Consider the following 24,174-nt stretch of genomic DNA (forward strand, 5'->3'; position numbering starts at 1 on the left):
GATATTCTATGATTCTATGAGGAGAAAAGATCACCTACATCCAGGAAGTCTTCTTGGGCTTCAAGGATCTGATCCCCTTGTGCCAGCCAAGAAACAACCTGCTTCCATGAGCTCAGCTCATTGATGCCACGAGCACTAGACACCCTGAAGGAGACTCAAGCAAAAACCTGGGAGTTTGAGGCTTGTTCTTCCTGGCTAATAAAAAAGGGCCACAAGTAACTGGTGCCTCTCCTGACTGAAACAGCTAGTGCCTCCATTATTGAAGAAATCTTCCCTCCCTCCTTCAAACTCCCAAGAGTCCAGCCAACAATAAAGAAACCCACCCTGGATGCACTGGACCTAGCTAATTACTGCCTGGTTTCAAACCCACCATTCCTATGCAAGCTCAGAGATGTTAGCTGAAAGCTGCTTATAAGCTTATGTAGGCAAAGCCAATATCCTAGCCCCAGCACGGTGTGGATTCAGCCCAAGACATGGAACCGAAACAGTATTCCTGGCACTGATGGATGATCTGCTGCTGTGGATAGAGGGCAGGCGTCCATTCTTATTCTTCTGGACTTCTCTGCAGTGTTTGTCAGATACTTCTTCCCTGTTTGAAGGTGGACGCAGGGCTCAGGAGGAGGCAGAAAAACGGTCTGAGTTTTCTTGGAAGGACGCACCCAAAGGATGGTGATGGAAGTCGCAATCCTGCCACTAGACCCTCACTTGTGAAGTGCCTGAAAGATCAATTCTGTTTCCTGTCCTATTCAGCATCTCCATGCAGCCTCTAGGAGAACTGATGAGACATCACTCAGATGCCAACAATATGCAGATGACATATCGCTCTATGAAAAGGAGGACTTGTGGCACCTTAGAGACTAACCAATTTATTTGAGCATAAGCTTTCGTGAGCTACAGCTCACTTCATCGGATGCATGTATTATGTTATTAGCTACAACTGCTTAACAACACAGTAAAAGCACCCTGTGTAAGGTTGTAAGGAGAGTGGTCACTTTAGATAAGCTATTACCAGCAGGAGAGTGGGGTGGGAGGAGGTATTTTTTCATGCTTTGTGTGTATATAAAAAGATCTTCTACACTTTCCACAGTATGCATCCGATAAAGTGAGCTGTAGCTCACGAAAGCTCGTGCTCAAATAAATTGGTTAGTCTCTAAGGTGCCACAAGTCCTCCTTTTCTTTTTGTGAATACAGACTAACACGGCTGTTACTCTGAAACATATCGCTCTATCTTATCCTTCACAACATACAACAACAGCACCGTCACTAAGCTGGCCCACTGCTTGGTTGGGGTCAGCTCATCCAAGAAGAACTGATTGAAACTGAAACCTAGCAAGACAGCAGTCATGTTGGTTAGCAGGCACGGTTATCAGGGGGAAGTAATTTGGAGTTTGCAGCCCCCATTCATCCTCTTCTGGTTGAAGATACATGCCCCAGTCAAGTCAAGTCAGTCTGTAGTTTAGGAGTTAGGATTCCTTGTTGATGTTAAGCTCTCACAGGGCAGCGTCTCCAGGTCAGTTTCTGCTGTCTCTGATGGGCTAGGAGACTCCATGCCATCTTGACAGATGAGGTCCTTGTCTGAGCAATACTTCAGTGTGACAAAGTGGATATTTTCTGTAATATTTTTATGATTCTGGTGTGTGCCTCAATTTCCCCTGTATGCTGCATTGTTACCAAGTAAGGGGAAAAGGACTGTTTGCTCTCAGGGCAGGCTAAAAAAACATAAATATGAGTGTCACCTCGCTGTCTGGGCCTCAGTCCCCATACCAATGGAGTACCTAAGAAGACAATGGAAAATCCAATCACCAAGTCATAGACACCTAGCCACCAGTGATGCAGAGGGATATAGATTTCTCCACCTCTCATGAGGAAAGCTGAGCACAATCCCCCAGCTTGAGAACTGTTAAGGAAAAGTTAACACATGTGACTCCATTTTGGGTTGGGGCTCACCATTGTCTAAAAGCAAGCACATCATGCACGAGGAGGAGTGTTCCTTAGACACTGCATCCCTGTAAAAATCCTCCTTGTCTCCAGCCTGCCTTGACTCCCAGTATCTGTTTTTTGTCAGTCTCTAACTCCCTATCTCCTGGCCAGAACAAAGGACTGGAGCGGGTGAGGTGGGGGAAGAAGAGCTGGCTGCTAGAAGCAGCCCGGGCTCTTACCTGGCATCTGACCAAGGAGGTCAGACTGAGAGACAGACAGAGCTTGAGCAACGGGCTTCAGTCGTGTCACTTACTGCACTTCTGGAAGTTGCTCAGATACCACAGGGATGGGTGCAGTATAAGAACCTGAATAGAACAGAATCAGGTACCATATGTACAACTACCTAGGGACTATCCAAGGTAAGGGGCAATGCTCATATCCTGTGGACAGGTTGCTGCAGCATGAAGAAAGTGCATAGGGTGGATTGGCAGCAGCCATATGTGACTGAGGCATATTTGGGTCTCTGACTCTCCTGTTTTCTCTCCCTTTTCAGGGATCCCTGGCACAGCTTCTCCTCTCCATGGTGATGACCCAGGGAAGCACATATCAGAAGAAGACAAGCTGAAGGAAAAACTTGTGTTGGGGACAACAAAACCGGTGTCTGGACCAGAACCTGAGTCAACTGGAAAACCGGTGTCTGTTTTAAAACCTGGATCTGATGAAAAACCTGTGTCTGGTGAAGAAGATGATGAGGATGACTTGGACGGGGGAGATGGCGACCCTGACCTGAGCGAGGATGACTTGGACGGGGGAGATGGTGACCCTGACCTGAGCGAGGATGACTCGGATGGGGGAGATGGTGACGCTGACCTGAGCGAGGATGATTTGGACGGGGGAGTTGGCGATGCTGACCTGACCGAGGATGACTCGGATGGGGGAGATGGCGACCCTGAACTGAGCGAGGATGATTTGGACGGGGGAGATGGCGACGCTGACCTGAGCGAGGATGACTCGGACGGGGGAGATGGCGACGCTGACCTGAGCGAGGATGACTCGGATGGGGGAGATGGTGACGCTGACCTGAGCGACGATGACTTGGACGGGGGAGATGGTGATGCTGACCTGAGCGAGGATGATTTGGACGGGGGAGTTGGCGACGCTGACCTGAGCGAGGATGACTCGGACGGGGGAGATGGCGACCCTGACCTGAGCGAGGATGATTTGGACGGGGGAGATGGCGACGCTGACCTGAGCGAGGATGACTCGGACGGGGGAGATGGCGACGCTGACCTGAGCGAGGATGACTCGGATGGGGGAGATGGTGACCCTGACCTGAGCGAGGATGACTCGGACGGGGGAGATGGCGACCCTGACCTGAGCGAGGATGACTCGGACGGGGGAGATGGTGACGCTGACCTGAGCGACGATGACTTGGACGGGGAAGTTGGCGACGCTGACCTGAGCGAGGATGACTCGGACGGGGGAGATGGTGACCCTGATCTGAGCGAGGATGACTCGGACGGGAGAGATGGCGACCCTGACCTGAGCGAGGATGACTCGGACGGGGGAGATGGCGACCCTGAACTGAGCGAGGATGACTTGGACGGGGAAGTTGGCGACCCTGACCTGAGCGAGGATGACTCGGACGGGGAAGATGGCGACCCTGACCTGAGCGAGGATGACTCGGGCACGGGAGATGGCGACCCTGACCTGAGCGAGGATGACTTGGACGGGGGAGATGGTGACCGTGACCTGAGCGAGGATGACTCGGACGGGGGAGATGGCGACCCTGACCTGAGCGAGGATGACTCGGACGGGGGAGATGGCGACCCTGACCTGAGCGAGGATGACTCGGACGGGGGAGATGGCGACCCTGACCTGAGCGAGGATGACTTGGACGGGGGAGATGGCGACCCTGACCTGAGCGAGGATGACTCGGACGGGGGAGTTGGCGATGCTGACCTGAGCGAGGATTCTTCTCTGAGGGATGGGGGCTCTGATGGGGCTGAAGACTGTGACAAGTGAGGTGATAATTCTGACCTGTGGGATGGTGGCTCTAAACAGCTGATGGTTTGGAAACCTTCTGATATCAGATCAGCCGGCAAATACATTCCTGGCAACAAGAGCCTCTCTTTCCTGTTTGATGTTTTCCAGCTGTCCCTTCTCTTTTACCAGTTTTTGCCTGGGAACAAGCTGCCTCCTCGAATGACAAGGTTACTGCTCAGGGATCACTCTCTCTGGGTGAAGGAAATCAATGTTCAGGGATCTTCGCTCCCTGGCTTGAGTAGGGTGCAAGGGGACGTTGGGGTTCTCTCTCTAGGCTCTTACTCTAAGCTCGTCACACTAGTGTCTGAGCACTTTGATTCAGCTTTCAGGTCACTTTTTCTTGGGATATATTTTCTGTCTTATTAAATCTTTCCTGATGGGTTAGCCAGCCCCTGGCACTGATGTTCTCCACTCCTAGCGGTGTTCCAGGTTCAGGCCAGTTCTCTGATACCTGTCCCATTGCATGGTGCACCCAGAGCCATTCCCTCCGGACACCTTCAGTCTGGGCCTGGGGCCAGTGTCTTCCTCCAGCAGCCGGAATGCTGAGCTGAAGGAAAACTCATTTACTCATAAATTCCCCTGCTGATGTGGCTCCCCCTGCCCCGAGGTCAGCCAGACCTTCTGGCTAAGAGCAATCATAGCCCTGGTTTGGGCAGCTTGGATGGGCCTCTGCCGCTCCATTCTCCTGGGGACGGTGTAGACTTGAGGTAACGTGTTGGAAACCATACGTATGACTCCGTTACCCAGCTGTGCACATAAAAACTGAGCTCCATTCCTGGCAGGCTACTGAGAAAGGATTGTGGAGCGAGCAAACGGGCTGTTTACACTTGGCGCCCAAATCCAGGGTTAACAGTGTGTAATCAGCTCTGCCATGTGTAACTGTTTGGCTTGGGTAAGACATTGTCTATCTGTGTGTAGGTTTCCCCAGGGGTAGAATGGGGGGGGACCTACCTCCTGGGGACTCTGAGGACTCACCAGTACAGCACTTAGTAAATGTGTACATGTAACTTTTAGAATGTAGGGGAAGAAATTGTGTGTAGGGTTGTAGGGGCTGATTCTCCACAAGTCTCCAGCCCAGTGCTGGGCGCAGTCGTATGATTTCCATGAACAAGCGTTGAGGATACACCTTCAAGCTGTGTATTTGGCAACTGGGTGTTCAAATGGCCACCTGTGCGGCTAATCTGCACGTTGCATGGACAGACATCGTAATGGTGCCTGCAGATTAGAGACACAATTGTGCAGGTGCTCGGCCAGTGTCCTTGGGGAGTTAGGCCGTACTTATGTTCTACATCAGGGAACACAAAGAGCCCGGCTTTGTAAAAACCCTTCTTGTTTTCACCGTTCTCTTCCTTGGAGTAAAAAGTCCCCTCCCCGTAACACTGTTGTTAACGGAGCTGTGTGTTTATCTCTGCTGCTTTGCCCACCATTCTGCGTGTAGCTGGGTGTCCGAGCCACCTTCCTGTCTGGTTGATGCAGCGTGTGTTCTCTGCCACGTGACGTGCGCTGGGAGGTAGCTTGGTCTCTTTCTTTTAGAAATGAAAACCTCTCTTCAATAAATGTGGATATTAAAAATAACCCGTGCCAGGATATTGCTGTGAATGTCTGTCTGTGGTTTCATAAGCCTGTGTCCCTGGCCAGTGCTCTCCCCTTGCCCTCCCAGACAGGAGCTTCTCTTCTCTCTTGGGCCTAATTTCAGGGTACCATGAGACGCCCTTTCCACTAGTTCCTCAGCCAGTGGCCAGGAACACAGAGGAACACACTGATCCTGCACGTGCTCAGATGCTTAACTTCAATGGGACTTGTCACGGAGTCCCTGGGCGATGCTCTGGAACTGCTCCCCATGAAGCCAGGCAGGACTCTGGGGAAGTCTCCTTCCTGTGAGCAGCCTGTCTGGAGGGCACACAGCTCACCCAGCTTCCACCTTCCTGGGTCTGACCTCGGAGCCTTCAGCGTCCTTTGCCCCTCCGTGCGCTTCCCACAGCAAGTCCGTCCAGGCAGGGTCCTGGGGAAGCCAGAGGGTCCTGCCCCCCAACTCCGCAGGCAGACGGGACTCTCAGCCAGCCAGTAAAACAGAGGTTTATTAGAGGACAGGAACACGGTCTAAAACAGAGCTTGTAGGTACAGAGAACAGGACCCCTCAGCTGGGTCCATTCTGGGGGGCAGGGAGCCAGACAACCCCGTCTGCACTTCACTCCATGTCCCAGCCAGCCCCAAACTGAAACTCTGTCCAGCCCCTCCTCCTCTGGGCTTTGTTCCTTTCCCGGGCCAGGAGGTCACCTGATTCCTTTGTTCTCCAACCCTTTAGCTCTCACCTTGCAGGGGGGAAGGGCCCAGGCCATCAGTTGCCAGGAAACAGGGTGTCGGCCATTCTCTGTGTCCAGATCCCTGCACACACCTGCCCTCTAGGGCTCTGCAACGACCAAACACCCTTATCCCACCACCTAGATACTTAAGAGCTGCATAGGGGAAACTCAGGCACCCCACACTATTCAGAGGAAAGCTTAAGAACAGTCCCACTTCATCACACTAGTCATGGGCCAAAAGCCAAACACAGAGGTATTTGCAGGAGTGGGGCCAAAATTAGTCCCTGCAGTACAATTTCTAGTGGCAAATTAGATCCGCACTAATATGAACCCTCACCCCTTCCAGTGACCAGCACATTCTATCCCCCGAGCCCAATCAGGGCACCCCCCGACGTGTGAAAGGCCAAAGGCCAAAGCAAAATGCCAGAGGAGGAGGAAGGGAAGATGGCACTGTTAGGGAGAAGACACCTGACCAGGGTGCGAGTGTAGATGGGAGCCAAAGAACCTTGTCTTTCTGCATCTGCTTTCGTGTGCCAGGACTCATCTGCCAGGGATTCTACTTCTTCTTTGGTGGTTTGAGTGCCCCAAGGCATGTGAGCGTTCCGAGACCCCTGGGGAGCCTGCCCGCCGGACCCAGCCCTCCCCAGGGTTTCATTAAAACAGCCACACAGAGGCAGCCAAATAAAGGTGGGAATGGTGGGAGATCCAGACCTCCCCCAGAAGCAGCCGCTTCACAAAGCGCCTCAGACCGAGCAGGCAGTGGGACACGTTCCCAGAGCTGCTTGTACACAAATATGCAAGTGCATTTGGGAGCCCAGTGCACATGACTGTGTGTGCAAATGTGTGACTTGCACTAGGCAGCCAGGTGTGCAGCTGCACAGGCCAAATTAGGCACAAAACCTGCACAATTGTGAAAACCCGGGCACTAGTGTAAAGATTGGTCTGCTCCATGTGGCTGCTCCCAGAGCTCCCGAGGCACATCCCAGAGCTTGTCTGTGGTTACTGGGAAAGTTTCCCACCAGGCAACTCAGCATCTCAGCCTCTGGATTGCAGCCCTGAATAGAAGCAGCTGCCTTGGATCCAGCTTGACAGGCTGGGGTGGGGTGGGTGGTGGGGGCTGCCCAGGCTGGGAGAGGCCTGACCTGGAGAACGGAAGCAGAGGCCGAGGTGCTGGGATGTCAGGAAATGTTTACTGAGGAAGAGAAGAAATCCCAGGAAGCCACGACCTGTTCTCCTGGCAAGAGCACCGGGGATGGGGGAGAGTCCCTGGGGGTCGGGGCTTTGTCTTCCTGCTAGTCCGATCTTTGGCAATTGACCCCAGTGCGGCTGAGGCAGCTCGTCCCCTGAGGAGTCCGGGTCCTGGCAGACGGGAGTTAGGGAGACCCTGGGAAATAGGACAAAGCCGTCAGAGCCCTTGTACCATGGCACTGTGAGGCACCTCCCCCACTCCTTAACCAGTCCTGCCTTGAAGACGGTTTAAATTCCAGCCCGGCTCAGCACTGGGGACTCAGAGCTGACCCTCAGCAGCACATGGCATCAGGGTGCATTGACCCCAGGTGCCTTACACACCCAGCAGGTATATTTCCATTTCCTTGGCTAGTCACTTGCACGGCTAGAGCTGCAGGCAGAAAGGAACTGAGACTCTTCCAGCTCTGGAGGGTGGGGGCGGGTGGGAGGACAGGACGGGATGGGCCCCCTTCAGTCTGCAGCTATGGGACGGTGAGAGATGGGCCATGTATGCAGTGTGTGATGCTGTATGGACTAGCTGTGACCATTTATAATGTTCTTGATACCAGTGTTACAAAATTGCAATGAATCGTACAAGATATGCGCTGTAAGGTATCAGTGGAAAAGTTATGATTGGCTAAATATGATAATCATGTTTATATGTATGGATCCTATTTGTATTGTGAGTTATAAATATGTGTGGTATATTTGTATTTCAAACTTGTGCTGTGTTTCTGGGTGACACCCCCAGACAGATTGGCATCAGCACTATCCAGCCAGCTACACAATGAACCCACGGAGAGATGGCAGGGGTTACACCTATGAGTCAGCAGGACATGTAGGGACGAGTCTGTGGACAGGGGCCTGCAATTGCTTTTCCATGCCCATGTGTTTGTAGGTTTGTGTTTGGGACACAGGATGTACAAGCCACAAGACAAAGAATATAAAATGGCAGCTGCATCTTCTCCATTTTTGTCTTCAATCCTGCTTCTCACCTCTGGAGTAACTTCTCTACAAACTGAAGCTCTGAACAAAGGACTGAATAACCCATCCAAGCTGTGGATGTGTTCCAGAGGGACTCTACAAGTCAGCAAACTCCCCAATGCTACTAAGAACCTGATATATGGACTCTGAAGTCATATGTATGGACCTGATTGTTTTGACCATTTAACAGCTCTCTTGTTCTTTTCTTTTCTAATAAACCTTTAGTTTTAGACGCTAAAGGATGGGCTGGCAGTTTGGTATTTTGGGTAAGATCCAACCTAATATTCACCTGGCAATGTGACTGGCCCTTTGGGGTTCAGAAGAACATTTTGTAGAGTGAGAAGAGTTTTCAAATAACTCCTCACCTTACTGCACTGAGCTGCTGATTGGGAGCCAGGGAACTGGAATGCAATAAGGGGGCTGTGTGATTTCTTTTCTAGCTTCCTGATAACCAGTGTGGGGGATCAGGAGCACAGTTTGTGACTGATTGGTGAATCTGACTTCAGTGTTAACCTCCAGTTTTGGGAGGATCTGTCTTTTTTTTTCAGCCTGTCCTGACCTTGGCATTTTCAGTGAGGGCTTCCCTTTCCACCACAGATAAACACACATTCACCGTCTCCACGCATCAGATATGCACGCGCTGTGCGTGTACAGTGCATATTCCACGTCTAGATAATACTTAGTCCTGCCATGAGTGCAGGGGACTGGACTAGATGAGCCCCCAAAGTCCCTTCCAGTCCTATGATTCTATGCTCCATACCAACTGCAGAAGCCCTGAAACACACCGAGACTACACCCAGGCACCGTCGGATTAGGTAGGGAACATACACGAGGGGCCCCATTTACTGGAGAGCAGCCTGGGGGCCCTGGTGTGTTCCCAGCATTGCACTGTATAAGTAGCAGCACCTGTCCAGGTTGTCATGGGTCTTACCCTGGCCTGCACAGGCCTGGAGACAATCTTCTTTAGTCTCAAAGTTGTTCTTAAAAAGAAAAGGAGGACTTGTGGTACCTTAGAGACTAACCAATTTATTTGAGCATGAGTTTTCGTGAGCTACAGCTCACTTCATCGGATGCATACTGTGGAAACTGTACAGTATGCATCTGATGAAGTGAGCTGTAGCTCATGAAAGCTCATGCTCAGATAAATGGGTTAGTCTCTAAGGTGCCACAAGTCCTCCTTTTCTTTTTGCGAATACAGACTAACACGGCTGCTACTCTGAAAGTTGTTCTTGTTCCCATTGCAGCCACCATAAGAGAATTCTTCACGCTTCTTAGAATGCCAGTTGTAGACCCAGCGAGGAATGGCAGCAGTACAGGGGCCCACTTCAGTGGGGAGGCTGCAGATATCTGCGGACACAGGACAGAGAGATAAGGGACTCAGAAGCAGGGACTTCTGCCAAGGATCTGTCTCCCGCACACCCAGATGAAGAGGGTAGGCATGAGCGCGCAGGAAAAGAGGCTTGTCCTATGGGCGTCTCTGTGCAATGTGATGTGGCCTTTACCACCCAAAGTGAGAAATCATCAGGGAAAAATATCCGTGTCCAGCTTCAGCAGAGACTCAGCACCCTGGGGCAAGGGTGTTCCAGAGGATGGAAGAGTCCCTCCTGCCTCTGCAGAGCTGGCATTGCCCCTCCCAGCGCTAGAGGAACGGCACAAAGGATTGCACGTGGACACGGAAATGGACGTCTGGAAGTCTGAGAGTCCCTGGAAAGGAAGATGGCCCCTGTCTTCATGCTGCTGTGGGGAGCTTGGTCTGAGTGCCCTGCCCAGCTGAGCCAGGCTGGGATTTAAACAATGGCCCAGGTGGGGCCTGGTCAGGATGGGGGGAGGTGGCTCACAGTGACCTCTCGGCTCCTGCCATGGACCAGCGCCAGGCACGCACTGTCTGACACTAAATCAGTCCCCCCGGAAGGAACGAGGAAACAACCCGGATCCCGGGTCTGAGAACCTCCCTGCACTCAGCAGCTCTGTGACTGCAGAGTTCAGTGTAAACGGGGTGACTCCACTGCAGTCCCTAGGGACGTGAGTGTGAAACCCAAGAGAGATCGGGATGAGCCCTGAAGAGACTCACTCCTTCACTGTGGAAACATTTCAGCCCAGAAATGACCAATACCCTCTTCCTGCTTCAGCAAAGACCCCAAGCCCCTGAGCTCATTGGATCATTCAGGCCACGGTCAGTCAGTAACTGATTTCTCCTCCTATCTCCCAGTGGGAGAGGGAGGTACCCTGGCCTACGGGCAGCCCTGTGTCACAGGCTGGAACAGGGCGCGGGGTCGGACAGGTTTGTGCCGACCGCTCGTGTTTAGAATATCCCGCCCCCATTCCCATCTGTGGCCTGTACAAAGCAGGGCTGGACCTGAGTTAGCAGGTGTAGGGGCCCTCAGCATGCGAGAGCTCAGGGCCCTCAGGTCAGGGAGTGGAGATCAGCCCCAGTGGCCCGGCCATCTTCCCAAACTGTCCTGCAGGACTAGGGGCGACCCAGCCCCCAGCCCTGAGCCTCACCGCGCCCTCCGCACTTCCTGAGACATCCTGTTTGAGTCTCAGAGTTGTTCTCGTTCCCATCACAACCTCTATATGTGAATTTCTCACACTTCTTGGCCTGCCAATTGTAGAACCAGTGAGGGATCATGGCATAACAGGACCCGGGGTCAGCAGGGAGTCTACAAAGGTCTGAGGGGCAGAGCAGAGAGAGAAGTGTCTGAAAGGCAGAGCAAAGCCATTCTGAGCTGGGTTTCTCCCTTCATCCCCTGGTCCCTTCCCCTTCCACTGCCTGCTGCCTGCACTTACCCCCAGCCGCAGGCGGCAGCTGGACCCAGAGGGCCAGGAGCCCCAGGAGGAGGACGATGGCCCCTGACTTCATGGTGCTGCCGGGAGCTGGGTCCAGTGCCCAGCCCTGAGCCGGGCTGGGATTTAAACCCGGTGGGGCCGGGTCAGAAGGGGAGGAGGTGCCTGCAGTGAGCTCTCGGCTCCTGCCATGCTCCAGCTCCCAGCACGTGCTGTCCGACAATAAATCAGCTCCCCCAGGTGGAATGAGGAAACAAGCCGGATCCTGGGGTTTGCGAAACCCCCTTGAAGGGAGCCTGGAGAAACAGGGAGGTCCAGGCCCAAAAGTCCCGTTGGCTGCAGTCTCAGAGACTGATGGGGGCACATGCCCGCCCCATCCTAGGGGACAGACCCTACTCAGAGCCCAAGGGAAGGGAAATCCCTGGCTCCTGCCAGGGGCTCCGGGGTGCGCATGTGTAGTTCCTTCCTGGCCCCAGGGGTACAGACAGCTTGGCCCACGGGGGAGTGCGCGTCACCCTTCAACCCCAGACATGGGCTGGGAGCCAGGTCACGGCCCTTTCCCCGTTGTGTCCCCAGTAGCTGGTTCCGCCAGCCCCCTTGGGGCCCAGGAGACGGGACCGGCTCTGGAAAAAGTCCCCGCGGGGGATTCGATCCCCAGCAGCGCCCACTGGACCCCTGGCTACTGCTCAGCTGCCCCTGCCCTGCAGCCTGGCTGCGTCTGTCCAGCAGGGACTGACCAGAGGGACTGTGGTGCCACGGCCCAGCCCCCGTCCCTTCCATTTCCAACACGGGGAACCCTGCCCAGGGGAACGAGGAAATGGCCATGGCCCAGAGCAACGGGGGATCAGCCGTGGACACACTGGGCTTGTGCTGCTGCCCTTGTGAACTGCCAGAGCCTGACATGGGCCCAGAGCCCCCAGAGCCGCCCTCCCGGAGAAACCAGCCAGATGGGTCCAGAGCAGCCCTGCAGGGCCGGAGGCCTGGTCACCTGAGGGGACCGGCCCGACCTGCCCACACCAGCCAGGGCGATGCAGAGAGGAGGGAGGAGCCCGCCTGGCCCCCCCCATCTGTTCTTCCGTGAGACACTCGCCACCAGGACACCTGGAGGAGGTGCCTGACTTGCATGGCAATAATATGGCTGGATCCCCAGAACTGGGTCTTGCTGGGGAGAGGGACCGACCCCATTGGGGAGAGTGGGGTTGACAGGCTCTGAGCTGGGGCTTCCTCCCCCAAGCGACTCCCCCCAGAGCTACTGGGGAGGGGCCGGCTTGGAAAATCCTCCCCCGACCCTTTCACCTCAAATGCCTGTTCCCCAGCGACTCTGGATTGTGTCCCCTGAACCCCTCACAGAGGTGCTGTCTGGGGTCCTGTGGAGACAGCCCTGCTCCCCTTAAGGTGCTGAGCAGCTGTGCGTCCCCACCCCAGCAATGTGTCTGGGTGTATGAGGTGCCCTCCCCTCTAGGCTCTGACCCCCCCGGAGGCTGGTGGTCCTTAATACCCTCTCCCTCCAGGACACAGGGCGAGCCCAGCCTCTGGGGGCTTAAACACAACACCCCCGGGAGCACCCCATAGACAATCAGCGTCTCTCAGTCTCTGGATTGCAGCCCTGAACAGAAGCAGCTGCCTTGGATCCAGCTTGACAGGCCCAGAGGGGTGGGGTGGGTGGTGGGGGCTGCCCAGGCTGGGGGAGGCCTGACCTGGAGAACGGAAGCAGAGGCCGAGGTGCTGGGACATCAGGAAATGTTTATTGAGGAAGAGAAGGAATCCCAGGAAACCTCGACCTGTTCTCCTGGCAAGAGCACCGGGGATGGGGGAGAGACCCTGGGGGTTGGGGCTTTGTCTTCAGGCTGATCCGATCTTGGCAATTGGCCTGTGGGCTGAGGCAGCTCGTCCTGGCAGACGGGAGTCAGGGAGACCCTGGAAAATAGGAGGAAGCCGTCAGCGCCCTGGTCCCGTATCGCTGCTCCCCAAACACCCTGTGCTTGGCGTGGCAACAGGGCAGCTGGTGAGGGTGACACCATCCCAGGCAGACAGGTGCCCATGCCAGGAGGGATGGGGCCACAGCGCGTCTCTGGGCGGCTGCTGAGCCGCAGGGTGTCCTTGTGGCCGGAAGACGGGACTCACCTGATGGAGCCACCGTCAGGCAGATGTAGCCACAGCCATTAAAGCAGCACTTCTGTCCTTCTTTACAGTCAGAGTCGCTGTCGCAGCCATGCAGGCAAATGCCAGGGCCTGAGGTCTTGGGGCAAACCCCGGGTCTCTCTGCAATGCAGAATGAGCACACAGGGAGACACCAGTCTTGTCACTTAGCTGCACCAGCCAAAGGGACTCCCAGCCTCTGCCTTAGGACCTTGAACTGGCAGCTCCCTGGGCAGAGGTCCAGGGCAGCAGACACTTCCAGCTTCCTGAGACAGCTCTGGGCTGGGGGGCCTGGGAGTTGGGATCGGGTATGGCAGGCTCATGGGACTGGGTTTTGTTCCCCTGCCGCTGCAGAGCTGCCTGTCCCCCCGCCCAGCGCTCTGGACCCTTCCCCTGTGCTATCAGCCCTAGTGCTGCATGCAGGTGTGAGGACAGCCTCAGCCCATGGCACTGCACAGCCAGCTCTCGCTCAGAGCTCCGCGATTGCTACCCAGCGTAGCCAGACCATGCTGCACAACGGACAGAGCGGGCAGCTGGGTCCGAGGGGCCGGGCGTTTAGTCTCTGCTGTCAGGATTTCCGGGTGGAAGTGAAGCCTCCAGCACAACCCCAGTAGAACAGCCCACTTGTGCCAGAACTGGAGTCAGATGCCGGCAGCGCAGTCTCCCCTGCCCAGGCTCTTGGCCGGGGCCCTGGGTCCCTGGCTGCCCCATGTGTCCATTAGCTTCTTCAGGAGGCAGGTCAAACCGTGATACAGGGTGGCAGTGGCTGCCCAGGGCCACGCAGTAGGAGGCTATACTGGAACTCAGGACTTCCTGGCTAACAGGGCCATGGCTCCGAGCCCTGTGATTTAGGACCCCCCAGGTCCCTCCCCAGCCACAGCAGGGCTGGAACTCAGGGGACCTTTTATTTGACCAGACCTCCCACCGTGAGAGATACCAGGGCTCCTTGAACTGCTGGAGACCAGCCCCAGTGTAATTCTGCCCCCCCAGTTTATGGTATGGATCTGGGCAGCACCTGCCCCCGCCCCACCGAGGGAGAGGCCGGGCTCTGTCCCACGCACCAGGAGGCCTGCAGGCACGCACACACTCTGCCTTCGTCTTAAAGTTGTTCTTGTTGCCCTTGCAGCCTCCGTAGATGAAGCTTTCACACGTCCTGGAGGCCGGGTTGTAGAAGTAGCGAGGGATCCGTCCCTTGCAAGGGCCCTGCTCAGGCGGGAGTCGGCAAATGTCATCTGGGGAGAGGAGATGGGTTGTGATGAGAGCAGAGATCTGCACTGGATGGCCCTGAACACACGCGTGTGCTCTCTGGGAGGAGGCGACGGCAGGATGCCTCTGGCCTGCATGCTGTGGCCGTTCACTCCTGACCTGAGAGCTCTTCCAAGAAAAGTGGGTGCCACAGGAGAGAAACATCCACTTCCACTTCCAGCAAAGACTCTGAGCCCTGGGATCTGGGAGTGACGGCCCCAGGGAAAGCACATTTAAGGGCAATTCTTGCACTGCAAGTTGTGACTTCCTCTACAAAAGAGAGAGCTCCCGGGACCCTCATCTGAGCCATGGGCAACTTCCCTTACTTACGTTTATCTCCCTGACCAGCTACAGCCTGCAGCTCGGCCCAGACGGCGAGGAGCCCCAGGAGCAGGAAGATGCTGCCTGACTCCATGGTTCTGACGGGAGTTGGGTCTGAGTGCCCAGCGCTAAACCAGGCTGGGATTTAAAGCCTAGTCCACGTGGGACCTGGTCAGGAGCGGGGGGAGGTGCCCGCAGTGACCTATCGGCTCCTGCCATGCTCCAGCTCCCAGCACGCGCTGTCTGACAATAAATCAGTCCCCCCGGATGGAACGAGGAAACAACCCGGATCCCGGGGTTTGGGAAACCCCCTCGAAGGAGCCTGGAGAAACAGGAAGGTCCAGAGCGCCCTGTGGGGAGACAGCCTGGTGCAAAGTGAGACTGACGGGGAGGTGAGCTGGGGAGCCCAGGGTTCCTGTGAGCAGGGCATGGAGATGGGGCACGTTGTGCAGCAGGGCTGAGAAGGCCAAGAGGATTCTGGGTAGCAGGCGACATGGTGTAACGAAGGCGTGGTGACATGGTACAGGCTGTCTGCCCTGCTGGTACCAGGGCGTCACACCCCCTGCGCTGCTCAGCCCTGCTGGAGTCTCCTCAGTGCCCTGCCGCAGCGTGTGCCAAAGCAAACATCCTCCACGCCTGGCATGTTACTGAAGCCCCGCCCAAAGCCAGGGACAGGCCCCTCCTGGACACCTGCATGCAGCTCCGGGCATGTCAGCTCCCTAGGGAAGCAGAAATCCTGGAGAAGGTGCAGAGATGAGCAGCTGCTGAGGGTCTCAGCTAGAGATCTGAACCCTGGGCAGCCTGGGGACCAGCAGCTCTGGAGGGGTGATGGCTAGATGAGGATCTGTCAGGCTGAAACAGTAGCCGGGGTGACATGGCAGTGCTGGGAATGGAATCCACCTAGAGCCAATCCCGTCTGGGATCCTGGGCCCCAGCGGGGCTGGCAGAACCAGCTACTGGGGACTAAGTGAGGAACGGGCTGTGACCTGGCTCCCACCCTGTGTCCGGAGTAAAAGGTGACTCGCACTCCTCTGTGGGCTGGGTTGTCCCCAGACCTAGGATCAGGAAGGAATCACGAGTACGCACACACACACACACTTATGCCAGGGTTTCTCCTTGTCTTGGGCACTGAGCAGATACTGTCCCCTAGGATGGGGTGGGCATGTTCTGCCATCAGTCCCTGGATCTGACTGGGACCGTGGAGCCTGGGCCTACCTGTTTCTCCAGGTTCCTTTGGGGGGTTTCTCAGACCACAAGATCCGGGTTGTTTCCTCGTTCCATGCAGGGGAAATTACAGGTGAAACTGGTTTATTGTGAAATGCAGTGAGTTGCATGCTGGCCCAGGGAAGGAGCCCAAAGGTCACTATGAGTCACCTCCCCTCTCAGCTGCAGCAGGGACAGGGTTTAAATCCCTGCCCGGCTCAGCCATGGGCACTCAGACCCAGCCCCTGGCAGCACCATGACGTCAGGGGCCATCTTCCTGCTCCTGGGGCTCCTGGCCCTCTGGGCCCAGCTGCCGCCTGCGTCTGGAGGTGAGTGCGGGCAGCCGGCAGAGAAGGGAGCAGGGGCAGTGGGTGCTTGGAAATACCTGACCCATTAGGCAGTGGGTTGGTTTGTCTCATCCGTGACCTGACACCGGGACCAATAGAAACACGTCTCCGTTGTCAGAGCCACTGGCACAGGGATGGGACTGACCCCAGCAAAGCCAGGGTGAGGGGATGAGATTCCCTCGGAGCAGCAGACAGAATTACAGACTGGCCGGACACTGAGTTCCTAAGATGCTGAGCGACAGGCACTGAGGGGGGCAGATGTCCCAGGCTCAGGCCTGTGGGGGAGAGTGGTCCTAGCTTTCAGCTCTGTGTAGAAAGCTCAGATACTGCAGGGCTGAGCACAGAGGAAACAGCTACAGGGAGAGATGGTGACACAGATGTCAGATTAGAAGACTCCCCGGATGAATCTCTTGATAAATTTGAGAGAATTTATGAAATTCAGTATAGGCAGGTACCAAGTACTGCACGGGGGAAACACACACATACCACGGGGGAATAACGGGCTAGGCAACAGTATGCAGAAAGGGATCGGGGGCCACAGTGGATCACAAATTGAATATAAGTCAACAAGGTGATACTGCTGCAAAAAAGGTACAAGTCATTCTGGGTTGGATTAACAGGGGTGTCGTATGTAAGACACGGGAGGTCATTGTCCCGCTCTGCTCAGCACTGGGTGCTGCACTTTAGGAAAGACGTGGAGAAATTGGAGAGAGTCCAGAGGAGAGCAACGAAAATGATAAGAAGTTTAGAAAAACCTGAGCTATGAACAGTGGTGGATTAGCCACTGGGCCAATGGGGATTGGGCCCAGGGGCCCCAGGCAATTGGGGGGCCCTGGAAAAATGGGCACCGCTGTCCCCCGACCTGCTCTGCCCGCCCAGTGCTTCTGCTGGGGAGTGGGGTTGGGGCATGGGGTCTTGCCCCACTCTGCCCACTTGGCGCTCCTGCTGGGGAGCGGGGGAAGCCCCCACACCCCGAGCCCATTTCCCCAACAGGAGCATGGGGAGGGGCAAGAGGGACTACAGGTAGAAGGGGTGGGGAGGGGCCCTCACTTCCTCTGGCCCAGGTCCCCACAAAACCCGAATCCGCCTCTGCTGGTGAGGAAAGGTTTAAAGAACTGGGCATCTTCAGTATAGAAATGAGACGACTGAGAGGGGAATAACAGCCCTCAAATCTGTAAAAGGTTGTTGTAAAGAGGAGATGGATCAACTGTTCTCCAAGGGTAGAAGAAGGAGGAACCAGCTTAGTTTGCAGGAAGACAGATTTAGCTGAGATATTAGGACAAGCTTTCTAACTCTAAGGCTTGGTAAGCTCTGGAATAGGTGACTGAGGGGGGTTGTGGAACCCACATCACTGGGGGATTGTCACGGGGTCCCCGGGCAATACTCTGGAACTGCTCCCCACAAAGCCAGTCAGGACTCTGGGGAAGTCTCCTTTCTGTGAGCAGCCTGTCTGCAGGACACACAGCTCACACAGCTTCCACCTTCCTGGGTCTGACCTCGGAGCATTCAGCATCCTCTGTGCCCTCCGTGCGCTACCTACAGCGAGTCCGCTCAGGCGGGGTCCTGGGGAAGCCAGAGGGTCCTGCCCCCCAACTCCGCAGTCAGACGGGACTCTCAGCCAGCCAGTAAAACAGAGGTTTATTAGACGACAGGAACAGGGTCTAACACAGAGCTTGTAGGTGCAGAGAACCGGACCCCTCAGCTGGGTCCATTTTGGGGGGCAGTGAGCCAGACAACCACATCTGCCCTTCACTCCACATCTCCAGCCAGCCCCAAACTGAAACTCCCTCGAGCCCCTCCTCCTCTGGGCTTTGTCCCTTTCCCAGGCCAGGAGGTCACCGGATTTCTTTGTTCTCCAACCCTTTAGCTCTCACCTTGCAGGGGGGAAGGGCCCAGGCCATCAGTTGCCAGGAAACAGGGTGTCGGCCATTCTCTGTGTCCAGACCCCTGCACACCCCTGCCCTCTAGGACTCTGCAACGATCATACACCCTTACCCCACGACCTAGATACTTAAGAACTACACAGGGGAAACTGAGGCACCCCCACACTATTCAGAGGAAACATTAAGAACAGTCCCGCTTCGTCACACAAGCTCTGGACTCTCGTTCCGAGGACTGCACTGGTGGAGGAGCCCAATGGCCCTGGCCCTGAGTGGGCTGCACCCTGGGCTCCAGATGGTGCAGGAGAGGGACCTCTGTTGCCAACTCTGGTCTGCAGAGATCATTAACGCGAACCGGCCCTGTGGCTGGCCTGCTCCCTCTGGCCCCGCACTCCGGCTGAGAGGCAGTTCCGCATTTCCGTGCTGTCAGCAGAGGCCCTTTGGCTCAGGCTGAGACGGGCCATCCTGCTGGGAACACAAAGTCTCTTCCAGCCTGGGCCCCCTCTCGGGCGCTGGTTTTCCAGGCCCTGTCAGGCAGCGCAGTCTTTGGGAAGCAGGGGCCATTCAGACGTTTGCCCCATTGCACCCCTGGGAGGAATTTCTTTTCCTGCTTTTAAAAAGCAGTGAGGTTTTTGGGTCCCACGTCACTACAGGTGGCTGAGAGCGACGCTCCCTGTCGCAGGGAGGCCGTGAGAGAAGCACCGGCATTGTCACAGTGACGGCCACCCCCTGGTGCTGCCCACAGAGCGAGAAGGCAGATGAGCAGCCGGGGGGTGAAGCTGCCCTCCCGCAGCGGCTGAAGTGGGGAGTGTGGCTCTGAGTGGGAGCAGGGGGATGAGCGGCGTCCAGGGCTCCCTGGCTGGGGTCTCTCTTCAGTCCTGCTCTGGCCTGTTTCCCACAGCGAGCTGGGAGCCTTTAGCAGGGGCAGATGAGCGTCAGGGCGGGTGTCTCATGGCCACATGATCCTCTGTGTCCCAGGGAGCCGTGGGAGCTGCCCAAAGCCGCTCGGCGCTGGGCTCTGCGCAGAGTTATGCACCAGCGACGGTTCCTGTCCTGAAGGAGAAAAGTGCTGCAGTAACGGGTGTGGCCACCAGTGCATCAGAGTGTCTGGAGGTGAGTTTAATGCCTGCCTCCGCAGGGAGCCTGGGCTGCCAGGGCCAGAGGGGGGATATGCCCATATCTGAGCAGGTGGGAGGAATCGGAGGAACACAGTGAAGGGCCAGGGCCCCAGCCGCATTAGCCAGCCCCTACCCCCGGGCTGGGAGTTCCACACTCATGTGCCCCCACTGGAGTCACTCCAGTTTACATGGACCCACCAGTCATGGCGCTGGTGAGCGCAGGGAGCCCTGGGCATGCGGGGGGCAGTGATATGGGAGCAGGGCTCTGACAGCTTCGTTCTACTTCCCAGGGTCTCCCTAACGCCTGTCTGCCTGAACCCAGGTGCCAGAGGGGACATGCCGCCCCCATGACCCACACAAGACAATTGCCGAGAACTGATCAGCCTGCAAAGGCCCCGCTTCCAGGGACCTCCCCCTGCTCCCCTCACTCTGCCCAGGCCCTTTGGCTGCTCCGACTGCCCTCGGGCTACATCTGCTACCTGGCACCACTGGTGCCTCCATGCACAGTAGGCTGGTTGGGCATGGCGGGGGAGCGAGCATGTGCCCGGCCGCTGCCCGGCTCTGCCTTGGAGCAGCACCCTGAGAAGGGCGTAGTAAAGCCTGTCCCTGCATAACAATCTGTGTGTGTGAGTGCTTCGACGTGTGGCTGCCAGGACAGGCTGGCTGGGGGCACCAGGGTGGCCAGGGAATCATAGAATCATAGAATATCAGGGTTGGAAGGGACCTCAGGAATAGCCACTGCAGCAGTCCAGCCCCTGGATTCAGTCACTGCAAGCTCCCAAATTACTCCAGGCCCAAATCCCCCCTTTCCCGCTCAGGGCCAGCAGGGCTATTTGCACAGGACCCCACAGAGCATCTGGGCAGAGCCACTGAGGGGCTTTCCAAGGGGAGCTGCAGGGATCAGGCCCCCCAGTCACTTGCTGCTCTGCTGCCAGGACCTTCACCCCCTCTGCTCACCCTGTTTATGTCTCCAGCCCTGCCCCGGCTCTGCCCTGACGCCAGTTAGACTCGCACCACATGCCTCCACCTGGGGGGCACAGACACTAGCTGAGCCGGTCGCATCCCTGGCAGCACTGGGCAGAGCGGCCTGACGCTCCCACACACTGTGCAGAGCCTGGCGCCGGGTCCGGTCAGGACCAGGCAAAGGGTTGGGGCGAGCCAGGGGGATTTTCCCAGCCTGCCCCTCCCTGGTCGCTCTGCTGCGAGACAGTGTCTGACAGGCTGTGAGCTGGGGGCTCTCACATCCGGGGGGTCTTCCCCTCCCAAGCAGGGCCCAGGGGATCAGGCCTTTGGGGACAGGCACTTGCTCCATGTGTCTGGGTCTGGGTCAAGACACTAGTGGCGAGTGTCTCTCAGGGGAGGATGGTGGTGGGGGAGCTGGCAGGGACCAGGCCTCCCCTTGCAGGGCTGCTCTGGAGCAGCCTGGCTGGTCAGTCAGGGAGGGCAGGTCCTGGGTGCTGAGGACTCTGGGCCCCTCAGGACTCAGTGAGCAGGGCCCCTTCCTGTCCCCTTCCCTGCCTGCTCAGCCATTTCCTTGTTCCCCGCAGTGAGGAACAGCACCAGGGCCTGGTCTGTTGGGAAGCAATGGCGCATGGGTACAGGACTGTCCCTACAGCTCAGTACCCCAGGCCCCTGCAGTGCTGGGAACGTGCCAGGTGTACCGCGCCCCCAAGGCAAGCACTGTAGCTAGGTCTCATAGGTGCCGGCCCGGTGCTCCCAATAACCTCCCGGACACACGGCTCAGGGACAGGCCATTTCGTAGGGCTGCGGCAACGGGGAAGGTTCCACATATGCTAGGCACAGAGGCTTAACCAGTTACAGTTCAAAGTGAGCACTGGCAGGTCTTGGTTGGCCCCTGGGGCAGCCCGATCAAGAGTCAGGGCTCTCCAGGCCCTGCACTGGGGTGAAGGCTGATGGCAGCTGCCCCCCAGCCCAAGGGATGAGCCACCAGCTCGCCAGGAGCACAGCCTGATGCTTGACTAAGCAGCTCCCCTGGGAGAGGAATCCCCACCAGGAAGGGAACCTGTTACAGGCGTCTGTTTTCCCAAATGAGCCCCACACCTCACACCTGCCCCTCCCTCCAGCCCTTGCCACCCACACAGGATGGGCACGGGGCCTACTGATTGCGCAGGGCGGGTGACCCACTTGCCCTCTCTGGCGGGTGCTGCTGACGACTCAGGAATGATTCGTGGGTAGCTGACACAGCACAGTGAGTCAGCCCCAGTCCATGCTGCTGTCAGAGCTCAGAGCCAGAGCCGGACCTTTTCCAGACAGTGGAGAGGGGCCAAATGGGGGTGCGATGTCATGCCAATGGACCATTCCGGCCCGTTCCCCGGCCTGCCCCTCCCTAGTCGCTCTGCGCCGGCTGCCCCGCTCTACAAGGGACCACACCAGAGACAGAGGGCTGGTGTGATGTGGCCAGCACGCCCTAGTGCAGGGACAGGATGGAGGGGCCATGTGGGCACCATGCACTAGAGGGATGATGGGTCACGGGAGCTGGGATTTGTTTGAACAAATGTTTCTGAGGTGAGGGTGCCAGGTCTAGGATCACAGCCCATGCGTTCTGAACAGGTCTCTCGTCAGTACTGACCTCACCCTGCCTTTGTCTGTGGCAGGGAAGCCTGGTTTGGACCAGCGAGCCCTCCATGCATGAGGACCTGCCTGGATGACAGCCATGGGGCACGTGGCTGCTCCCAAAGCTGGGGGAGCCATTCGATTCCCCGCAGGCCATGCCCTGCCTCGGGCAGGGCCACGGGACTCTGGGCTGGGCTGCCCTACTGGTGCCCATCATGGTGGTCCTGTGACTCTCAGGGGGCCAGCAGATCCCAGGGGTCACAGACCCACTTTGCCTCGGAGCGTCACACTGTCCCCTTGATGTGAGGCCCTGGGCCTTCACTTTTCACCAGGGCTCCGCTGGGCGCTGCCCCAAGATGGGGTCCCTGGCTTCAGCACGCTGTTTCTCGCCAGGGCTCTTTCCTCCTCAGTAGGCCCAGGGGCAGTGCCTCCTCCCCACGCAGTCCTGTCCATGAGAACGAGGGGCCAAGAGATCCCGGGAAGGGGCAGGGCATTCCCAGAAAGAACAGGAATTAGCCCTTCACCCAGCAGGGGCAGCCTGGGGGTTTCCGGCCACGGCTGAGCCCGGGGCCATGGACTGAAGCGGGCTGTGAAGGAGGCAGCGTGTGTGGCTCCACTCTGTGAGCTCGGGGCGAATGCAACCCCAGGCTGCGGGGGGAGAGGGGTCCCCTTTCCCCCTTGGAACTGGCTCAGCGCACGCCTCACTTGCTCCCCATCCTACTTCACAACACACGCTGGGCGTGGGCCGCTGTCCGGCCCCGGCCCTGGGGCAGGAGGCTGAGCTGGGGCAGGCTGCACCGGGCTGAGTGGAAACTGTTGCTTGGCGTTTCTCCTTGATCCCCCTTGGTCATGAGCCCTCCAAGCTGGAGGTGACCCCAGCCCTGCCGTCCCCTGGCAGCCATGTGGGGCTGAGGCTGCGGGCAGCTGTGAGCTGCTCCAGTGGTTTGTTGAGGGATATCCTGTTACCAAAGCGCTATTGTTCCAGGGGACAAAATGTGCCAGGTCATCACAGCCTGATCCTCACCCCTCTCCCGACTCTGCCCAGGGCACCTGCCCTGGCTTCCACCCCAGGGATGGCCCCAAAGGAGACCCTGACCACCTCCAGCAGGACAGGGGCGAAGGAGAGAGGCCAGACCCCCACACACATCCCATACATTGCTCAGATTCCCCCACCCCCTGGGGCAAAAGCCTTCGTGTGTCCTAGGTGGTCATTGTGTTGGTGACAAACGCCAGGTGCAGCGGGAACAAAGAGAGCTTAAATCACTCCGTGAGCTGCGAGCAAACCCTGCCACCCCCAAACTGGCACCGCCGTGCTGGGCTGTGGGGACAACTGGTCTCACTCACCCGGAGCATGGCTACTCCCGTCCGGCCTGACACAGGCCCAGCTCAGCCTGTGGCTCCTGGCTCCATGTTGCTACTGGGAGCTCATCTGAGAGCCCAGGCCAAGTCTGGCTGAGATTTACACTGTGTGGGGACAGGAGGGGCCAACTGGAGGCATGTGATGGATCTGCTAAGCAGGGGCTTACAGCTCCCAGCAGCCGCCTCCCTTCCTCCTGGCCAGGTAGGGTAAAGGCCATGAGCCAGAGAGCGGCTGGCTCTGTTTGGGAAATGGTGGTGGCCACATGGCCAGCCAGGAGCTGCAGGGAAGCCGGATGCAGATCAGATTCCCCAGGGACCGCGTGCAGAGGCTGTGATGGCCGGACATCTCAGCTCGGTGCTGGCCTGTGTGGGGCTTGTGAGGGAGCAGCAGTGGCTGGACAATGGGCCAGTGCAGAGGGGCCCCAAGGAGAGACACTAGCTGAGCCTGGAATGGAAACCCACAATCTGATAGAGACTGGACTGGAGAGGGTGCCCCGGTGCAGGGCCTGGAGAGTCCTGACTCTCAACCGGGCTGCCCCAGGGGCCAACCAAGACCTGCCAGTGCTCACTTTGAACTGTAACTGGTTATGCCTCTGTGCCTAGGGTATGTGGAACCTTCCCCTTTGCTGCAGCCCTACGAAATGCCCGTTCCCTGAGCCGTGTGTCTGAGTCTCTGAGAGGTTATTGGGAGCACCAGGCCGGCCCCTACGAGACCTAGCTCCAG

At 57.2% G+C, this 24,174-nt stretch overlaps 2 protein-coding genes and 1 long non-coding RNA gene across 6 annotated transcripts in view; 1 reads left to right on the top strand and 2 right to left on the bottom strand.

The window, feature by feature from the left end:
- The window catches only part of DNTTIP1 (deoxynucleotidyltransferase terminal interacting protein 1), a 127,664-nt gene that overhangs the window by 37,727 nt on the left and 65,763 nt on the right, over positions 1-24,174 (bottom strand). The window contains exon 1 of one of the 4 annotated variants that reach the window (XM_073309784.1): positions 16,480-16,484. The exons of the other annotated variants lie outside the window; for them this stretch is intronic. The gene's annotated coding sequence lies outside the window, so the exon portion shown is untranslated. Of the gene's footprint in view, positions 1-16,479; positions 16,485-24,174 lie in introns of those variants that run through there. 4 annotated transcript variants of the gene reach the window in all.
- On the bottom strand, positions 12,990-15,103 carry SPINT4 (serine peptidase inhibitor, Kunitz type 4). The gene is made up of 4 exons (XM_073309799.1): positions 14,979-15,103; positions 14,465-14,635; positions 13,389-13,526; positions 12,990-13,181 (listed from the first exon to the last, which is right to left on the bottom strand). The coding sequence occupies exons 1-4, from the start codon at positions 15,061-15,063 to the stop codon at positions 13,171-13,173; spliced, it is 405 nt and encodes a 134-aa protein (XP_073165900.1). The 5' UTR covers positions 15,064-15,103; the 3' UTR covers positions 12,990-13,170.
- LOC140897324 (uncharacterized) lies at positions 16,368-20,115 on the top strand. The gene is made up of 3 exons (XR_012154703.1): positions 16,368-16,501; positions 19,378-19,512; positions 19,808-20,115. It is a non-coding gene; the product is annotated as an uncharacterized lncRNA (long non-coding RNA).

The sequence above is a fragment of the Lepidochelys kempii genome, chromosome 13 (genome assembly GCF_965140265.1).
Source record: "Lepidochelys kempii isolate rLepKem1 chromosome 13, rLepKem1.hap2, whole genome shotgun sequence".
Lineage (NCBI taxonomy): Eukaryota > Metazoa > Chordata > Testudines > Cheloniidae > Lepidochelys > Lepidochelys kempii.